General features: G+C 43.9%; 1 protein-coding gene across 1 annotated transcript in view; it reads right to left on the bottom strand.

Moving 5' to 3' along the window:
• Positions 1-2,118: 2,118 nt before the first annotated feature.
• Aldh7a1 (aldehyde dehydrogenase 7 family member A1) overlaps positions 2,119-20,558 on the bottom strand; it is a 33,525-nt gene continuing 15,085 nt past the window's right edge. Inside the window, exons 7-18 of the mRNA XM_034518019.2 lie at positions 19,457-19,501; positions 17,591-17,668; positions 14,853-14,950; positions 11,301-11,342; positions 9,766-9,860; positions 8,072-8,156; positions 7,783-7,889; positions 7,255-7,371; positions 6,983-7,080; positions 6,756-6,829; positions 3,480-3,555; positions 2,119-2,371 (exon numbers count right to left, since the gene is read on the bottom strand). Coding sequence (XP_034373910.1) covers positions 2,317-2,371; positions 3,480-3,555; positions 6,756-6,829; positions 6,983-7,080; positions 7,255-7,371; positions 7,783-7,889; positions 8,072-8,156; positions 9,766-9,860; positions 11,301-11,342; positions 14,853-14,950; positions 17,591-17,668; positions 19,457-19,501 — 970 coding nt within the window. The 3' untranslated portion in view covers positions 2,119-2,316. The remainder of the gene's footprint in view (positions 2,372-3,479; positions 3,556-6,755; positions 6,830-6,982; positions 7,081-7,254; positions 7,372-7,782; positions 7,890-8,071; positions 8,157-9,765; positions 9,861-11,300; positions 11,343-14,852; positions 14,951-17,590; positions 17,669-19,456; positions 19,502-20,558) is intronic.

The following is a 20,558-nucleotide window of genomic DNA, read 5'->3' as shown; positions in this document are numbered from 1 at the left end:
AACAAGAAAAAAAGACAAATGTTTTAATAAAACCATTATGACAAAGATAGAGCCCTTGTGACAGAAACACATAAAAATAATGAAATTTCAAAGGAAACTTTCCGAGTCAGTTTTGACCAAGATTCTAGCTGCTTGTCACCTCCGGAACACTGTGCATAAATGCCACTGTCACGTGTGGCCACATCATCATAGCTCCTTAAACATCTAACTGAAAGGTTTTTTGAGCAAAATGAGCAGTGGCCAAGTGAGAAAGTGCAGACTTCTACTCCCAGTGGGGGTGGGGCAACACAGGTGGATCCGAGTTCAAGGCCAGCCAGGGTTGCTGCATGATCTTGATTGTATTTATGGTTTGTTTTTGTTCATCATGACACGAGCTCATGTTTCAAAGGATGAGCTAGAACTCACGATCTCTCAGATGCTGGGATCTCCGGTATGCACCGCCATGCCCATTTATCTGGTATGGAGACCACGCCACACTCCTGTTCCTGATTCTCCAACTTCATTTTCCTCTTTAATTCTTTTCAAAATTATACATTCTCTTGCTTTAAAGAATAAAGCTGGGTGGTGACACATACCTATAAACCCAGGCTTTCACTGGCCAAAACCCAAAGCCTGCCTCAAGGAAAAAAATTAGTTCTAATGCAGGCATCAGACACTGGTCAGCTCATTGCATTCTGTGTGTGTTATGAAAAAGAGCGAAGCCGGGTGGTGGTGGCGCACACCTTTAATCCCAGCACTTGGGAGGCAGAGGCAGGTGAATTTCTGAGTTCAAGGCCAGCCTGGTCCACAGAGAAACCCTGTCTGAAACAACAACAACAAAAAGCGATCTGCCCTTGCGGCCATAGCGATGATTGAGAGCCCACCTCCAGATCGTAGCAAGCCATGTCAGTTCCTTCCTTAGTAATGGAAGCATTGTCGATTCTTCCTAAGAAATGAACTGTTCCTACCCTCACCCTTCTCGGCCACACACTCAAGTCCAACATCAGTATCTGACTTGGCTCATATCCAGCAATGGCAAGGACACGCCCAAGTCAATGCTACTCACAGTATGAATGCGCATGTATAACTTTATAACAGACCTGACTTAGATTTATATATTCCTATTAATGTAGTGCAGTGCTGGAGATGGAATCCCAGGCGATGAGTGGCAAGCAGTCTACCTAACTGAACTATATTTACAGCCTCTTTAACTTTTATAGTCAAATCTATTGCAAATTTAATTATATAAATGTATCATATCACTATATTAACATATTAATTAGTGTTCCACCTGCTTCTTCCTCACACTAACTCATCCCCCAGATTTCTATTGTCCAAATCTTTCCACATGATAACTCAGGTTGCCTACAATGTCCTATTCCCCAAAGGTTTCTCCACGAGCCCAATGTGGCAGGAGCAGGCCCAGTGGTGACTGCTATGCAGAAGTATAGCGTGTCAGCACCACTTGAGAACAGGGACCTCTGTGGCCAGCACAGCTTCCCAGTGAGACCATAGACTCTCAGCAGTGACCTTCCCTGAGTGCCCAGTGAACACTCAGGCTGAGAAGAAAACCATGAGCAGCTGCAGAAGCCTGCAGCTCTGCCACATAGTCTGAGGTGACTCAAGGCATCCAGATGTGCTTTCATGAGCAACTTCAGTCCCAAAGTTCCCAGCAAGTCCTGGGACAAGAACGAAGGACTGTCACATTTCCTTTCTGGCTGACACAGTCAGGAGCAGTCATAACTGGGTGAATAGCCTTTGTCATTAGAGCATTATTTTTGTTGTTGCGGTGCTAGGATTTGAACCCAGGACTTCACACATGCCCAGCAACCATTCACAACTCTGTTCAGTCCCTCACCTCACCCAACAATGACCCACTGTCATTTAGAACACTGCAAATCATGTACATGAAACTGTGCTCCAGCATGTGAGGGGCACCTCTCCCCCTCAGTCCCTACCAGGAGGGGACCATGAATACTCAGCACTACTCAGAAGACTCTTCATCTCTCTACTGCAAAGACTTCTTCCTCTCTATTCCGTTTTTCATGCCCCCAACCTCCTATGATGGCATTACTTTACTAAGAAATGATTAGCTGTAATTAAAAAGTAATCAGTGACATAAAACTCACCAAACCTATCTTTTGCTATGTAGCTAGATTGTTAATATTTAATTTTGAATTTTTGATAAGTATCTTGATTTAGTCAGGGGTCTGGGATCACTGGGGATTAGTCACTGCTGTCCTCAAAGCGATCATTTATCCAGGGCAAATCAGAGTCCTCTCAGGCTTCTTCAGAGCAGCCGAAGGAATGGCTAAGTGATGCCAAGCTGACCCAGCATCACTCAAACTTGATTCCCTGAGCCAGAGGGAGGGCCGTGCTGTAGTTGATGGTACTGGGGAAGAGAAGGAAATGAATGGCAGCACACACATAATATACAATCCTTTCATAACATTAAAGACATCAGTTCATTTATAGTAACAACTTACAGCCAGTAAAACAAACAAACAATCAGTATACAAAACAACATCAGTGCTATTCTTTACAATGGAAAAGACAAGCACAAACAGCTAGAACACACAAATCACCTGCTACCTATAGTTTTTCTTTTGATCATAATACAAGGACAGGGGTGATGTAACTTTCTCTCTTAACTTCTATTATTATCAGGAGAAATGCAAATATTCTCATTTTGGTAAGAATATAGTAATTTTCTTAAGTTTGTATTTCTTTTCCCAAACTAGTTACCATGATGCACCTGGAATTTCTCCTGAGAGGAGAAATATTCTGAGCCAACAAGCTCTGAGAGAATACAATAAAGGTAAAACAAGTCCCAGACAACATCTCCAGAAGGTGGCTTCCTCAGTCACCATGCAAACATCCTAGTGATTCAGCCTCTAGAGTCTTACTCATACTTCCAAGCTGGGCCCCCTCCCCTAAACTTGTAGGCCAGACCCCCAACCTCCTCTCTTGCTTCACTATGCAAGAGAACTCCAACACGGGAGAAATGGAAAGGACGGCTCCTTACACCTTCTCATGCTGAGTGACCCAGTGTTCTGTTCCTTCCTACCCCACCTCTGGATAGAACCCAACAAGGAAACTTCAGCGTCAGTTGCTGTGCTAGACAAGAAGGCTGGAAGGTACAACCTTTCAATGGAAATGTGTGGAAAACACTTTTTCGGACTCTTTTCTGATTTTGGAATATGTGAGTATACAGAGGACGGGACTCAAATCCATTCCTGTTTCCTATGCCTCTGTACACTGCCTCAACTGTATACACTCCTAGTGATGTGGACAGTTCCCATGCAATGTCATGCTGATGCAGAGTTGTTTTTCAGATTTGGGAACATTAGCGATGCCTAAGCATGCACGCTAAAAAAAGAAGGTAGCTGCAAAGTATAGAAAAGTAAAATCAAGAAACTGAGCAAAGACAAAACTGGAAGGCGGAGAGCAACTGCCTGCTCCCAAAGGCTTCAAGCCTCCTCCCCAGAGCTTTTCCTTACCATGTAGATCTCCGCATGTACTGCTTCCAGGCGTCGCTGCCAGATTCCCGGCCACCACCGGTGTGCTTCTCTCCTCCTACAGAAATGCAAAGCCATCTCACATCCTTCCCTGCTCTCACCAGCGCTATCAGATTTAGACAGACCACTCACTGCATAAGGCAATACACACCTATAATCCTACCCCTCCAAGACCAAGGCAGGCGGATTATGAGTTCAAGATCAGCCTGGGATATATAAGATGAAGTGCTTGTCCCTTACAAAAAGCAAAAGAAAATAAAAGAGAAGATAGAAGAGGTTGTTGGCAGTGGTGGCTGGAGAGATGGCTTGGTGCTTAGGAGAGCTGGCTGCTCTTCCATAGGACCCAGGTTCAGTTCCCAGCACCCACAGAGCAACTCACAACCACCTGTAACTCCAGTTCCAGGGCACCTGGAGCCCTCTTTTTAGCCCCTGCAGGCACCAAGCATGTAATTAGGTACAGTTTAAACAAGAAAAAAAGAAAAAAGAAAAAAAAAAAAAAAAAGGAAGAATGAGATCAACACAGAGACTCACAAATGAACAACAATGCAGAGACTGAGAGACTTTGGAGTACTCTGCCTTAAAAGGGATGTCATCAGAGGCAGGTGGCTTTCTGTGAGTTACAGTCCAGCCTGGTCTACAGACTGAGTTCCAGGACAGACAAAGCTTCAAAGAAACCTCTGGGGGTTGGAGGTAGGGACCAAACAAACAAAAGGATGTCATCGAACCCCTTCCCTCAAGGTACACAGATCTATGTTGAAGAAGCAGCAGAAAACTTGTAAGAACCAGAGGGGGTGGGTGATCCCAAGCAAAGCGTCTTCAAACACAACAGAACTGATGCACATATGAACACAAAGACTGGCAACACACACAAAACCTCTACAGGTTCAAACCAGAAGGGATTCCAGCTCCAAAACAGGGAAATGAAGACCAGGTCCCACCCCTAACCAAGAAACTATAGTGACAGCTGATGGTAAAGAAGCAATCCGTCTTCTTCAGCGACACACCAGTGCAGTGCTCAGGAGTAATTAGTTAGCCAAAACAAAGTGAGCTCCACAGGGCTTTCAGAATCTGTATTTAGTTTTGGTGTTTTTTGTCTTGTTAGTCTTCTGCTTGTTTGATTAGTGTATGTGTTTTAAAGAGAGAGAGAGCCAGGCAGTGGTGGTGCACGCCTTTAATCCCAGCATTTGGGAGGCAGAGGCAGGCAGATTTCTGAGTTCAAGGTCAGCCTCGTCTACAGAGTGAGTTCCAGGACAGCCAGGACTACACAGAGAAACCCTGTCTCGGAAAACCAAAGAGAAAGAGAAAGAGAGAAAGAGAGAAAGAGAGAGAGAGAGAGCACATAAAGTTGAACTATGGAAGTAGGAAGGCTCTGGTAGGCAACTTAAGTTTACTATAGTTTGTGTTGTATTTGGCATTTTGTTGTTTTCTTTTTTCAACCTAGGTCTTGTTGGCCTGGTTCACAGTCCAGGCAGGCCTCAAATCTATGGCAATCCTCTGCCTCAGCCTTCCAAAAGCTGTTTACTATTTTTGTGTTACACTGATTTGTGTGTGTCCATGTGCATGTGTATTCATGAGTGTTCATACCACAGCATGAGTGTAGAGACCAGAAGACAATCCCAATCTTCAGGATTCTTTCCTTCTACCATATGAAGATTAAACTCAGATTCTCAGGCCTGATGGTAAGAAGCCTTACCCACTAAGCCATCTTGCTGGTCCCACTATGAATAATTTTAAACAAATAGAATTGAATATATGTACCACCACCACCACCCCCAAACAAACCAAGCAAGCAAACAAAAAAATTACCACTAAGCATGCATCAGTAACTCACATCTTATTAAGAGAAAAGACAAATGGGCCCCAGTGAAGAGTATTTCATCTATCGAAAGGTAAGATGCTGAAGAAACAATGTGAGGAACAGATAAAGACCTGAGTGGATACGTGCTGTTGTCATAAACAAAAACACGTCAGGGACCCAATGGGAAGGCCTTCCCTGGTCGAGTAGGTGTGCCCACCCACAGTTGTCCTTTAGGAAAAACTTGTGTGTGCAAAACATCTCAACCACAGCTCCCTCATCCTAAGAACTGCAACCTGAGGCTGCCTCCCACAGCGCCTTCCTGTGGAGATTGGCCGCTTCCTCTTCCTCCTATTCCTCCTATTCTTCCTCTTCCTCCTACTCTTCCTCTTCCTCCCCCACCCCTCCTCCTGTCCACACTATACATAATAAATGCACTCAGTTCCCTGGCTGCTGGTGGTGTATCTCCATCAGACTGCAAAGTCCACCAGACCTCAGTGTTTCTGTATGTATGCCTGCCCCCCTCCCTCCCTCCCTCCCTTCCTTTCTTTCAGATTTATTTATGTGAGTAAACTGTTGCTCTCCTCAGACACACCAGAAGAGGGCATCAGATCTCATTTCAGGTGGTTATGAGCCACCATGTGGTTGCTGGGAATTGAACTTAGGACTTCTGGAAGAGCAGTCAGTGCTCTTAACCGCTGAGCCATCTCTCCAGCACCCCTGCTGTTTCTTTTTTTTTTTTTTTTTTTTCTCTTCCCATCACCTAGGTCAATTCCTAAATCTGCCACACAATATATTGTTTCCCGGCTTTGATTTGAAGTAGAGGTTTTTAACCATTCTGGGTCTGGGATCTTCTGCCTAGAAAAAAATACTGAATTTCCAGGTTCATATATCTTGCACTAAGGGCCCTGATCCAACCTAAGCAGAAGACAAAGACCCTCCTGGGAACTTGAGCTGGAGTGAATGCTCTTTCAGGCATGCTTGATCAGAGGTTATTATAGAAAATACATTGTAACAAATTCTCTCTCTCTCTCTCTCTCTCTCTCTCTCTCTCTCTCTGTGTGTGTGTGTGTGTGTGTGTGTGTGTGTGTGTGTGTGTGTGTGTGTGTGTGTGTTTGTTTCAAGACAGGGTTTCTCTGTGTACTCCTGGCTGTCCTGGGACTCACTCTATAGAACAGGCTAGCCTCAAAAATCAGAGATCCACCTGCCTCTGACTCCCAGGTGCTCTGCTGGGATTAAAGGCGTGTGACACCACCTCCCAGCTTGTGTTTCCAGTTCTTGACAAATTTCTAACGATGAACTCTACTCTTCCTTTCCTGCTCAATGCAGAAAAGGAGCAATGAGGGCAGAGGCTCTCAGCCACTGGTGCAGTGGTCCTGGCCTAGCATACATGTCACCCAGGTCAGTCCCTAGAACCAAACATAAAGGCATCTCTTAAGAAGACAAGATGAGTCTCTACATACCAAATGCACCGCCAATCTCAGCCCCACTGGTGGGAATATTGACGTTCACAATGCCACAGTCTGAACCTTTAGGTCTGTGTGCGAGGAGAGGAACAGTGAGAAGAACACACAGGAAATAAAACCAGAACGGAACAAAGCACAGACACCCAGGTTTGCACTGTAACACGCTCACTCATCACCAACCACCACGTCAGACTCACATACATGTTCAACAGACAAAGTTATACCCAAGCCAGCGGAAGATTCTGCCCAAATCCTTGGTAAAGATACTACTTGAAAGTCCCTGTTTTACTTCATTGTTCCATTCAAAGACCTCTTCTTCATTCTAGAAGGACAGAGAAGACCAGGAGCTGTTAGAGTTCCTGGTCTTACTGTGATCAGATCAAAGATCATTTCATAAAACACAGTTTTGGTGCACAGAAGAAAACCAAGAGTTAGCGCTTACTTAAATCTGATTCTGTCATGGTTTGGATCTTTTCTTTTCTTTTTTTTTTTTTACCTGGAATTTGAAGACATAAAGAATTGGGGCAAAAGTCTCCTTGTGAACAATGGGCGTGTCATGGGCAAGACCGGTCACAATGGTGGGCTCCACGTAATTGCCAGGGTGATTCATGACCTCAAGTAGAAAGATTTAAAAAAAAAAGAAAAAGAAAAAGAATGGATTTTCTTTTTCAGGACTGGGGTCAGAGTACATCAGCCTTGCCTATATTTACTAGGAGAAAGCAAAACAGTATTTACATGTAAATTACTTCTCCAAAGCCGTTCCTCTTTGGAATAACTAGTCTTGCCAGCACACCAAGATCGATTCTATACAGAGCTCTGGGACTAACAGAGGCAACGGTGACTGATTCCTTCTGAGTCTCATGCATTTTCTGCCACTCTTCCTCAAAACCCTTCCCCCTTGTAAGACAGATGGGGAGAAGAAAGGCAGCTATATGGGACCCTTCACCAGTTTTCCTCAGAGATGTTTGTGCTCAAGAGGAGGAAAGGAACAAGGCTATCACCACCTACCCACCGCCCTAATTACCTTGCCCCCATAGACCACTGTGCCTCCTTCTTTCTTTGCTTCTTCCACAGCTCTCACAAACATGCTCACAGCCTGTTTGGTATGAAGCGGTCCATAGAGAATATTGGCTGGGGAGAGAGAAGGGATGCTCTTTGTTTTGCTTTCAGTAGCATCATTTTATGATGATAATGGCTTTCTAAAGTAACAGGCTAACCCTCCATCCTATACCCTCAGCTGAGAGCAGCAATCAGTAATCTTTCTGTGAAGGACAAGATGCTTTTAACTTGTAAAAGCAGAACAAGCTACTCACGGTCCCAGGGGTTCCCAACACGGATCTGTGAGTAGGCATTCTTCAGTCTGTCTACAACCTCGTTGTGGATGCTCTCGTGCAGGAACTGTGTGAAGAACAGACAGTCGAGAGAACGGCAAAATGAACACAAGTCTTAAGAGAGTGAGTAATAGCTTCAAACTGTACTGATTGGTAGCTACTAAGATAATATAGTCTCCGATAACAAACTAAAACCATGCTTTTAATTGTGTATTTTCTAGTTTTAATATTGACTACATGTATAATAATAATTTCTTCTAGGTGGATGTTGAAATAAAACCATAAACCATAGCTGGGGGTGCAGGTTAGTTGGTCAGAAGCTCACTTAGCATTCATAAACCCTGCGCTTGACCCTCGATACATATAATCAGGTGTGGTACGTCACATGCCTATAAGCCCATTATTGAGAGGTAGAAGTAGGAAAATAAGAAGTTCAAGGCTATCCTCAGCTACACAGGAAGCTTGAGGCTAGCCTGGGATACATGAGACCCTGTCTCACACAAACAAAAGGTACTCCCCCCCCCCAAAAAAAACCCAAACAGAAAACCATAAACCATGTCTGTACCAAGTTTCTAAGAACCTGACCTGCTAAGCTACACAAATCCATAGTTCTTATTTTTATACTACAGAACTTAATATATTAACTTGGGTATACCTGTCCCGCACTGTAACTGAGAGTCTTAGTAAACTTAGTAAACTGTGGGACTCCTTGAGTCAGGCCAACCTCAGATGAGTCACCAAAAATACTGAGTCTCAGGTTTTGAAGGTCTCCAGCCAGCAGTAGACTAGGATACCAAAATACCTTATTCTATATTCTTTTATTTATATATAAAAGAAAAACAGAGTATATACGTGTGTGTGTGTGTGTGTGTGTGTGTGTGTGTGTGTGTGTGTGTGTTATACATGTGCATGTGTTGTGTATGTTAAAGACATTGCCCAGGCTAGACTCAAACTCCTGGGCTGGAAGGACTCTCAGACCTCAGCCTCCTAAGTTCTAGGATTACAGGTGTCCATTACCACCTCTGCTCAAACCATACCTACTCGTAAGGAAAGAACAGACATGATGGTCATTTGGTTTTCAATAAGCCACATAACATTAAATCAAATCTGAGACTTGAGACCAAAACAAAATACTTGAAATGTTTATAAAAAGCAATGCTACTGTTTAGAATTTAACTTGTCTCATCCCTAGAAGATGTTGGTCATTTCATTTGCCATGAAGTCTGACTCAAAGTTGGTACCACCTCTGAGTCCAGCTTGTGTCAACCGGTTGCGAGCCCACTGCAGCTAGGGGTGGGTTAACATTTGCCGCCACCACAGAAGGAAAGGAAACACACACTTTCCCCTTGCCACTCATGTTTAAGGAATATATTTTTCTATCAACACTTCTATGCCTCCTGCCAACAGAATCCACTAAACTGAAGTTTAAAAGCAGATGAGGTGACTTACCAGTTAAAGAGCTCTTGCTGCTCTTCCAGAAGACCCAAGTTTGGTTGCCAGGACCTACACTGGACTGTCCACAACCACCTATGACTCCTGCTCCAGGAGACCTGATACCCCTTGGCCTCCAAAGGCACCTGCACACAGCACACAGAGCATGCACAGACACACATACACACACCTACATTCGAAGAAAGACAAAGGACGATCTTAGGCACACATGTGGACACACTCACCAGTCGCCTCACAGTGGTACACCTTTGGCCAGCTGTTCCCACGGCGGCAAAGAGAGCCGATGGAAGAACCAAGCTGAGGTCTGCATCCTCGAAAGCTTAACAAAGTATAAATGTGTGTCGTTAGTGTGCAGTAGCCAAGCATTTCTAAGCAGTACAAACAGTGCCTTTAGAAAATACAGTAGCATCAGAAAGATCATCCCAAAACTGAAGATTCGTGGTACAGATGCACGTTCAAAGGGGAAGCCACACTTCTCTAGGGAATGTATGACAGAGCAAGGGGGTCTCTGAACTCTACCCAGACACACGGGTAAACTCAACTGGACCTTCCATCTGTTTCAGAGACCCCTCGCTACTGCCTCCATGAAGATCCGTGAGCTCTGCCACTATCTGGGTGCACCCTGTTCCAGTCCACTATCCACTGCCACAAAGCTTCCTGTTCTATGTGAGAGTCTACCCCGTGCTGCAGAGGACAATCAAAGCTCGCCCTCAGAAGGAGAAAGAGACAATCTTTGTATGGTAACCTTTGCAAGGATGATTTATTACTTATTCTCCCTTCTTCCTGTGCCTTCTACAGTCTTACAACTACTGGTTCCTCCTATGACACCACCGTCACCTGTCTAACCTGTGCATCCTCCAATCAGAATGCCAGAAAGAATGCATCACACACAGAGACTAGACTTCCTACCCATTTCCGTGACTCTTTAATTCCACTGTTTTATTTTCTTCCTCCCAGTTCTGGGGACCAAATCCAGGGTTGTGCACTTCTGAGGCTTTGTGCTGTGGCCTTGCCACCAGGTCTCAGAGCACAGTGCTGTCTTTAAGTCCTTCCTTCCATCCATTCAGACAGAAGACATCACTACTCTCTATGTTACAGATGAAGAAACTATAGCTTTAGAAGCTGCACAGCAGTTAGGGAATTAGCTCAGCAGTATAAGGGGATGTACTGCTCTGGAAGACGACCCAAATTTGGTCCCCAGCAACCCCGTCAGGCAACACACAATCACCTAACTCCATCTCCAGGGAATCTGATGCCCTTTTCTGGCTCCTCAGGTACCTCCATTTCCCTGCACAAACACACGCATGCACACACACATACACACATAAACTCAAAATCTTAAAAAGCAAAAAAAGGAAGTGCCCCTTCCTTACAAGAAAGCCCCCAATATGGAACTAAATGTCAACTCTGTGTCTGAAACCTAAAGAAATCAGCAAGTCACTTAGGAAACAATCGATTGTTCTAGAAAAATATATAGCCAGTTTCTGAAAAACTGAAAGAAGAAAAAGCATGAAGAAGTAATGCCATGTTAGAGACAACAGAAGTCTCGTGCCCACATTCAAGAGCCCACATGAATCTGGCTTCTTCTCAGCTCCCTCTTCCTTTCATCCAAGTTCATGTCAACTCCTAAGGAAAATTCCTAAAGATGTGAACTGGGTCCCAAGCAGAGAGCATGGGAAGATGCTATGTAAGTACCAGATACTCAATGACTGCAGACAGCAAACTGAAGAGAAGGCAAAGCCAAATGGGGCAACCTTACCAATAATGGCATTATTTCCTCCAAGCTCCAACAAGCTTTTCCCTTTAAAAGAAAACAGACAGTTAACTCCTACTCAGTGTTTAATGCACACTGTCTCACAGTAGGGCCATTCCAGTTATCTTTTCATTTACTTTCTGATTAATAAAGCAGCTTAACTATGATATTAATGGCAACTATATCATTGTACAGTGGTTATATAGGAGAACATATTCTTGGGAAATACCCTGAAAGTGGACATGAATCACACACACATTCTATGTGTGTGAGCCCATGCACACTGCATGCTTCTACAAAGAGTAAATGACAAAGCATTAGGCAAACAGCTGCTGCTGCTGTCAGCTTTGGTCAGAGAAACTTCCTTCTGTGAGGTGCAGCAGTGACTGTTGAGACTCATAACTGATCTAAGTACTGAGAATTAACAACTGCTGAATGCCCACCATGAACGGGATGCGACATCTCTATCATGCCCTGGAGGAATCATGGAAGGAGACAGAAGTGTGAACAGTGACTTCCAGGCAGGATGTGGCTATCTATGGCAATTAGCTCAGTATAGCTGTGTGACCACCTACACAAGATGGGGCCTGTCAACACCCTGTGGTGGGGTTCCACCACTCCCCGAGGACTTTATACATAGTTAATGGTTGATGGAAAGAGGAGCGAGATTTTCTTCAGAGGTATAGCTACTACTGGTACAGCTTCTGTGCTCCTATAAACAAACCCTCACCCTCAATCCTTCACACAACCCTAATTAAATTTCATTGGGGGCCTGACAAGATGGTCCAGCAAATAAAGGTGCCTGCAGCCAAGCCTGACTTCAATCCCCAAGACCCACATGGTAGAAAAGTACTGAACCCTGCTAACTGTCCTTTCACCTCCACATGTGCATTATACACAAGCACCCATGCACACACGCATGGACTAAACCCTAACAAGAAAAGGTTTTTTGAAAACACTCATGAGGTCTCTCACACACATAAAGGATATTAATGAAAGAAGGGGGTAGTTAGGAGAGAAAAGCAGAAGATGCGGGAGGCACAAGGGAAGATATGGGGTGGGTAATCCCGGCAGTGGGAAAAACAAAATCCCTGCACATTAGGGCACTATGATTATTTAATCATCCAGTGTTGAATTTATTAATTTTAGTTATCAGTTTTATTTCACTATCTACTCAAGTCACTGTTAAAATGTGTGACCAGCAGGGCTCTTGACTTGTGACGCCAACTGCCTCACATCCAGAGACACCATACAGACCTCTCTGAGCACGGGCTCATCTCACTCTCCCTGTGTACAGACGAGATCGGCCTCAATTTTATGGCTGTGTTTTGTTCTGCTCCTTTGAATATATGTGTCCTCTAAAATAATTTATCTGAAGCATCAGGACCCTGATCCAGGAGAGTACACTCTCAGCACCACGGCTCTGAAGCAGGTAAACATCCAGTGGCCAGTACATATGAAAGCTATAGCTGCTGTCTGCAAAGCCTCTGAGACTACACCAGCTCCAGCTTCTGGGGCAGGAATTGATTTAATGACAGCTCACTGCCAACAACACAGCAGTATGCTAGGTGCTAAGAAGAAATAGAAGATTCTGCTGTACAGAAGACAGCAGTTTCTCCTTCCTGTGATATTTGGCAAGTGATATTTGGCAAAAGGGGACAACCTGTGCCTTCTACACACTCCTGGTAACTCCTCTCTAACCTCCCTCCTAACTGCCAACCCACAGTCCCCTCCCAAACAAAAGTGCCTATCACTTAGGATAGCAAATGCATTCAGGAGTATGCAATTCTACCACACTACTTATGCAAGAACAACAAACTACTGCTACTTGTGTAAGGGGACGGTGAGGAGGTGGCAAACTGCCCCCATGAGGAGACATGAATGAAGCTGAGAATCAATTTTCCGATTCATTATACACATGAGGTGTTTGTTGAAATCTACTGCCCATTTTTCCGTTATTATTTCTCTTAATTTATTTTGTGTATGTGTATGTTTGTGAGAGAAAGAGTGAGTGAGCAAGAGAGAGAGAGAGAGAGAGAGAGAGAGAGAGAACACACCCAGGAGCACAGGTATCACAGCACGCATACAGATAACTTTTAGGAAGTTGCTCTTTCCTTCTTCCTCATTTATGAGGCGGAGTCCCCTGTATGTTAATCACACACACACACACACACACACACACACACACACACACACACACACACGAGTTTCAGGTGATTCTCCTGTCTCTCTCTCCCATCTCACGATGGGAGCACTGAGACAACAGCCACAAGCTTCTTTACATAGGTTCCGGGAATTGAACTCAGTTATCAAGATTGCACAGTAAATGATTTTACACCTGGACCACCTTGCCAGCCCCCACTGCCCATTTCTGAACTGCATTCTATGTGGCTGGGATGGAGCTCAGAGGCAGAGCACCTGTCTCATAGAAAATGTATAGCATTTGTCTTTACATTGTTGCACTTTTAAGGTTTCTATAGTCCATGCACATCTTTAATCCTTGTATTCAGGAGGCAGAGGCAGGCACATCTCTATGAGTTCAAGGCCAGCCTGGTCTACATAGCAAGTTCTGTGCCAGCTACAGTCACATAGTGAGATCCTGTCTAAGAAAGAACTTTCTATTCTAGACACTGTTCCATATCCGAGAACTGACTTGCAAATATCCTGGCCCTTCTGTTGGTCGTTCTTTTCCCTTTCTTTCTCTGGTGTTCTGTGAAGCACAGAAAGTTTTTTGATGAAGTTTAATTTAACTATTGTTACCAGTACTATTTGTATCATGGGTATCATTTAAGAAATCACTGCCCAAGGTAATACTTATTTCCTAGGTTTCCAAAAATTTAGTAGTAGCTTACATTTAGGTCTTTTGATACATTTTTAGTTATGTTTGGAGTTTCAAGTAAGATGAAGACAACTTTCATACTAATTCATGTGACTATTTAATTGCCCAAGCACTATCTGTCAAGAGACCGCTCTTATACACTATAAATGTCTAGCCATTTTGCTAAAACAAAACAAAACACCCACTGGCAATAAATGTATAGGCTCCTGGTTCTATTCAGTTGACCTATGACGCCAAACGATAATTTTGTAGTAAGTTGTAAAATTAGGAGGTATGACCGATCTTTTTCAAAACTGTTTCAGATACTCAGGGTTCTTTGCATTGTCATAGGAATTTCCCTGACAGCTGATGTTGACAGCAATTACACTGAGCTCATATGTCACCTGGGAAGAAATGGCATCTCAACAAGCCTAAACACTATGAAAAGGGAAACGAGATGTACTTTCACTTACTTAGGTCCTAATGTCTTTCCATAGGTACTTCGCACAAAAGACTAATTCTACTTGAAATTTAAGTGTCAATGTTTTATCCTTTTGATATCACCATATAGTCCTGGCTGGTCTGGAACTCACTACATAGGCCTGGCTGGCCTTGAATTCAGAGGTCCACTTGCCTCTTCCTCTTGAGTGCTAGGATTAAAAAAGTGCACCACTAGGCCCTGCAGAAACCTTTCATTTATTGTACACTGATCCACATCCTCACCATAAAGCCACACTTACCAAACCTCTCCTGCACCATGAGGGCCACCTGCTTCCCCACCTGAGTGCTGCCAGTGAAGGACAGCAGGTTCACACGCTCATCTCTGGCCATTGTTGTGCTGTAGGGAACAGAAAGGGTCACCCAAGCAAAACCACCTAGATATCATAGCACCCAACAGTACTGGCAAGAAGCATGCTATGGCCCTTGGCAAGACAGTCAAGGTCACATGGAAGTCTGTCCCACGAGCATGAGGTAATGAAACAAACTCTTTATAAGCAGAACCACACAGCAAGCTGACTGACCTGTTCTGTGAGCTGTGTGAGCCCTTTAGGAAACCTCCTTAGTGCATGAAGAAAGTTCCTCCCGTACTGAGAAGGAACCAAGACAATATGTCCCTAGTGCTCATGAACACCAGGTGCCTTCAGGCTCATTATCTGCAATGTGAATTCCTTTAAGAACAGCCAGACCTGGGGCTGGAGAGCTGGCTCAACAATTACAAGATCAGTTGCTCTTCCAGAGGACCCAGGTTCAGTTCCCAGACCTCATGCAGTGGCTTACAACCATCTGTAACTCTAATTCCAAAGGACCAGACACTCTTCTGGTTTCTACAGGTACCAGGCATGCATGTGATACACATGCAGACAAAACACTCATATATATATAAATAAATATTTTACTTAGAAGAAAAGAACAAGCAGACTTGACAGCACAAGCCTGTAATTCCAGCTACTTGGGAGCCTGAGGTAGGAAAAATACACATTTAAAACCTGTGAGTTCCAAGTCACTGGACAACTTACTAAGACACTGCCCCAAAATAAAAATCCTCAGTTTTACACTTCAGGAACCCAGATAAAATGCATTGCTCTTGAGGTCAGGGATGTAGCTTGCTTCATAGCATTCAGAAGGTGTGGGGGTCTAGACCTACAATTCTACAAGTTAAGCTGTTAAGCAGGAGGATCAAAAGTTCAAGTCATCTGCTACCTAGAATTTTCCAGAATCAGTCCCTCCCTTCAACTTCACTTTCTTCCCAATAAAACTCTCCCTATCCCCCACAAAATACACAATTATTTAAAAATTACAAGCTGTCTAGGGTTTCTAGTTGGTTCTAAGAAACGTAGCTCAGAGACTATGTACTTGATCTTCTGTGTTCACAGTTGTTTGTGCTTCTGTTCAGGTGAGCAATGCAGGGCAGCCCCGGCACCAGCCTGCAGACTGGACAGCTTGACCTAATTACTCATAAAACCCAGTCGTGAGTGTCTGCATGACAGGTGGCTGTGCTTAGCAAGTCCTATGTATGCTGCTGAGCTGTGCCAAGGCCAACAGAAGGATGTCCGGAGTTCAAGAACAAGGGTAGGCCAAAGAATACAACACTCATGTTTCAGTGACATTTAAAACCACTTCAGTGGGGACTATGGGGGCTGGAGAGTAGAGAGTAAAGAAGATAGGTTGTCTAATCTCGTCTATAGGAACAAAGATGTAAGAACCTAACATCTCAGACCAGCAGGGTGACAGGCTTAACACCTAGGAACCTAACTGGTCAAAGTCTAAGCTGATAAAAAAAAAAAAACAACCCCATCTTTCATGATGATTCAGAGAAATTTTAGCCAGTTGCAGATGCAAGACGCTATGACCTCATGCTAAGTAAGAGAGTCACAAAAGAACTCATATTTCCATTTATATAAAATGGCCCCAAATGAAAATTCATAGAGACAAAAAGATATTAGTGATTGTCAGAAACTTGAGGAAGACAATGGGAAATGGGTGTGGATAGTATGACGTTTCTTTCCAGGATGATCTAAACATCCTGGGATAAGATAGCAATGGCTGCACAACATGGAATGTTCTAGAACAGTGGTTCTCAGCCTTCCTAATGCTGTGGCCCTTTAATACAGTTCCTCATGTTGTGGTGACCTCCTACCATAAAATTATTTCATTGTTACCTCATAAATGTAATTTTACTAATGTTATGGATCATATGTAAATATCTGATATGTGGCATATCTGATATATTACCACTGTGAAAGGGTCATTCAACCCCAAAAGGGGTCTCAACATACAGATTAAAAATGAATGTCCTAAAAGATACTATGCATAAGAGTACAACTCGGTGGGAGAATAACTGCCTAGGTAGCCTATACAATGCCTGGGCTTTCCACGAAAGAGACCAAAACAAAACCCAAAAATCCACCAAGTGGTATAGTTTCAAAGGGAGGGTTTTATGGTATATGAATCTTGTGGTAGTTAAAACATTTTCTAGATAAAATCTCAAACTTGCTATGTAGCCGAGGATGGCCTTGAACTTTGATCTTTCTCCCACCACCTCCAGGGTTCTGGGATTATAGGCATGTGTCACCACACCTAGTATATTCAGTGATAGAAACCGAACCCAGAATTTCATGTGTGCGAGACCCTCTACCTCCTGGGCTACATCCCCAGCCCTATTGTATGGTCAGCTAAGGAACTGACAATAGACTAAGTTCTCGGGCACGGAGTGTGATGTCACAGCTTTTCTTTATAGATCTCTGGATAAATCAAGTATCAGGACATCATTATCCGCCCAATTTAGTAGGTCAGAAACTAAAACCCAAGTATTCTTCAGGAAGCTTACACACTAACGAGTGCCCTTCTGCAGTATTAATGGCCATAGAAGGTATCCTCACCTCCTCAGCTGCACTGGGTTTTGTTACTGTGGTAGAAGATTCCCACCAATCAACCCAGGGTCCTTCAACAAAAGGATGCTCTTCATCCATTCACCTACCCAATATCTGCTCCACCACAAATCAGGGAACAAATGGCACCAGGTAGCAGGTTGTCCTCCAAAACCTTCGCTATGATCCTAGGAAGGGAACAGCAGATACGCTCAGCCAATCATCCACTCAGAACATGTTTATAAATGAGAGAGAAATCCCTACCACAAGACTTCAACTCACTCTTCAAACACTCAGACCTGGGATTTTCCTCACGGATTACAAATACGGTTTGCAAACACTTACAAGCAGAAGTCTGTGTTTAGACTGTTAAAGTAAAAACTGTATAGAGCATGAATAGGAAATAGAAAAGCATTGCTTGGGTGGTTACAAAAGCATTTTCATCCAGTATTTTCTGCCCAATGATGAAGACACATTTGAGTCAGTATGACAGACTGGAGGCTGGGGCGTACTCCTCACTGAAGTGCACGGATGAACCCTTGCTTTTTCTTCTTTGGTCCCTAACCACACATCCATTAAAACAGTAAGGAAATTAGAAAGGAGTAAGTTGTGGAAAGATAAAGTAATTAAAGAAACTCCACAAGCAAATATACCCCGAATCTGCTCACACACAGAAGCAGCAAAGAGAAGCAGGGGTGATTAGCTCAGTTGACAGTATTTGCCTAGTGAAGCCCTGGGTTCAATCTCCAGCACTGCATAAACCAGGTGTGGTTGTTCATGCCTGAAATCCTAGCACTTTGGAAGTAGAGGCAGGAGGATCAGAACATCAAGGGAGTTCCAAGACTAGCCTGGACCACAAGGGGCCCTGTCCTCCCACCCCCCTTCCCCTGAAAAACAAAAGTAATAATGGACAAAAGGAGAGCCAGATGTACTTTGCAGGCGGAGGCAGGTGGATGCAGTTTAAGGTCATATTCAGCTGTGTAAGGAATGTGAAGACAGTCTGGCTACAGGAGGATCTGTCTCAAAACAAAACTAAAGCAAAAAGAGATGGAGTCGGGAGGGGAAGAAGACTCTGAAGTGGAGGACATGTCCTAGAGGAAGGGGCTTGATTTACATAACCTGGAAGGAGTACAGGACTTGTGTCTGCTGGCTTCAGTCAGAAAACAGCAGTATCCTACATGCCCAAAAGGCCTGTGCACATGAACATACCTTCTCCTTCAATTTAAGAGCTGCAGTTAAACGAGACCATGGTTACACACTACCTAACTCTGGCTGTGAGCTGTGAAAATGGTTGAACTAGCCAGGTGTGGCACGTGTACTAATCAGTTCTATCTTGTTAGTGGTCTGTTCACTTGAAGGGTAATATCTCAGTGGTAGAGCCCTTGCATAGCATATATAAGGTCCTAAATTCATTGGGGTAGAGGGCTTCTCAACCATACACTTATTGGACGGTTATCAAATAAATACAGTCCCTAAAGTGCCAGGGTATGTCTTTTCTACTGCAGGTGTTTCATTTTCCAAGTGATAAAATGTCTAGAAAAGTTCCGCAGGCATGTCAATGGCTGGCATCCTTCCAAGCAGGTAAATGAAATGACATGGCTCAGAAAGAGCCACATAAATTGCAGTGGTTACATTAAAGTCTTACTACCAAAGGGAAAGTAACCCGAACTCTATGCTGAAACAAACACAACACTTCCCCACCACTAAAAAACTCAATGCCTGTCGGGAGGTGGTGGTGCATGCTTTTAATCCCAGCACTAGGGAGGTAGAGGCAGGTGGATTTCTGTGAGTTTGAGCCCAGGCTGGTCTACAGAGCAAGTTCCAGAACAGTCAGGACACAGAGAAACCCTGTCTTGAAGAAAAAAAAAAAAAAAAAAAAAAGCACGTGCATGCACACATACACACATACACCAGTGCCTGTCAATCATCCTAGCAAAATAGGTCATACCAGAAAAAAGAAAGCCATACATACTTACTTTGTGACTGCTACACTAACGAGGGAAGTTGTTGGTGCTCCTTTCCTAGAGACATTTAAGAGAGACAGAGAGAGAATTAACTTGAGGACAGGCAAGTACCTCTCATTTTAAAGAAAAACAAAAAAGTTATAAAGAAAAGCTTCTAATTAGACAACAAATAACACTTGTAACTGAAATGGAAACCTATCCTTTAGGTGCTGTCTCAAGGACAAGGAAACCTCATGAACACTTCACAGTGTTAAGTTCCAATGATGCTGAGGGCAGCTGCTACAGGGCCACAGCAACTGTTCCATAACTGTTACTGGGTGATCGTTCATTAGGACTGTCAACCTGACTGCACTAAGCACTGCCTTGGCCAGTGCGGAGACACACAGCACTGAAACTTCAACTGTGGCTAAGAAGGGGCTTCCAGAGATGATTAACTGAAGGGGAAGACCCACCCCAAAACAGAGAGCACCATCCCTCGCCTGGACTCCTGGACTGAAGACAAGGAGAAAAGGAGGAAGCCAGATAGACAACAGTGGTCTCCTTTCTCTGCTCCCTGACTGAACAGATATGAACAAACTGGTCCCACCACCAGGCTGGCTCTGCCAGGATGGACTGTACACTCCCCATCCCTATCTGTGACCCAAAACGCACCTTCCTCCCTTAAGCTGCTTATCAGGCAGTTGGTCACTGAATGAGAAAGCTCAGACACAATGCACAGGTTCCTTTGGCAAGATGGTACCAGATCATTAAGCCTTCAAACTCAACTTTGTTTTATAGAGACTGAGAATATTCTACTGATGGCATGACTTCACACTAATAAATTTGGCTGGGCACACTGCTGTGCACCTATAATCCCTGTGCTCAGAGGGCTGAGGCAGTAATGTGGTCTGGGCTACAGGGTCAGATCCTGTCTCAACCAGTCAGTCAGTTCCTGGAGATGGTCATCCATGTCTGTAATACCAGCCCTTAAAGGTAGAGGCAAGATAATACCCAGAAGCTGGAAAGAACCCAGATGTCCTTCAACAGAGGAATGGATACAGAAAATGTGGTACATTTACACAATGGAGTATTACTCAGCTATTAAAAACAATGAATTCAAGAAATTCTTAGGCAA

This window comes from Arvicanthis niloticus, chromosome 14 (assembly GCF_011762505.2).
Source record: "Arvicanthis niloticus isolate mArvNil1 chromosome 14, mArvNil1.pat.X, whole genome shotgun sequence".
Taxonomy (NCBI): domain Eukaryota; kingdom Metazoa; phylum Chordata; class Mammalia; order Rodentia; family Muridae; genus Arvicanthis; species Arvicanthis niloticus.
The sequence above is the reverse complement of the archived record's forward strand: the minus strand, read 5'-3'. Positions and strand labels throughout refer to the sequence as shown.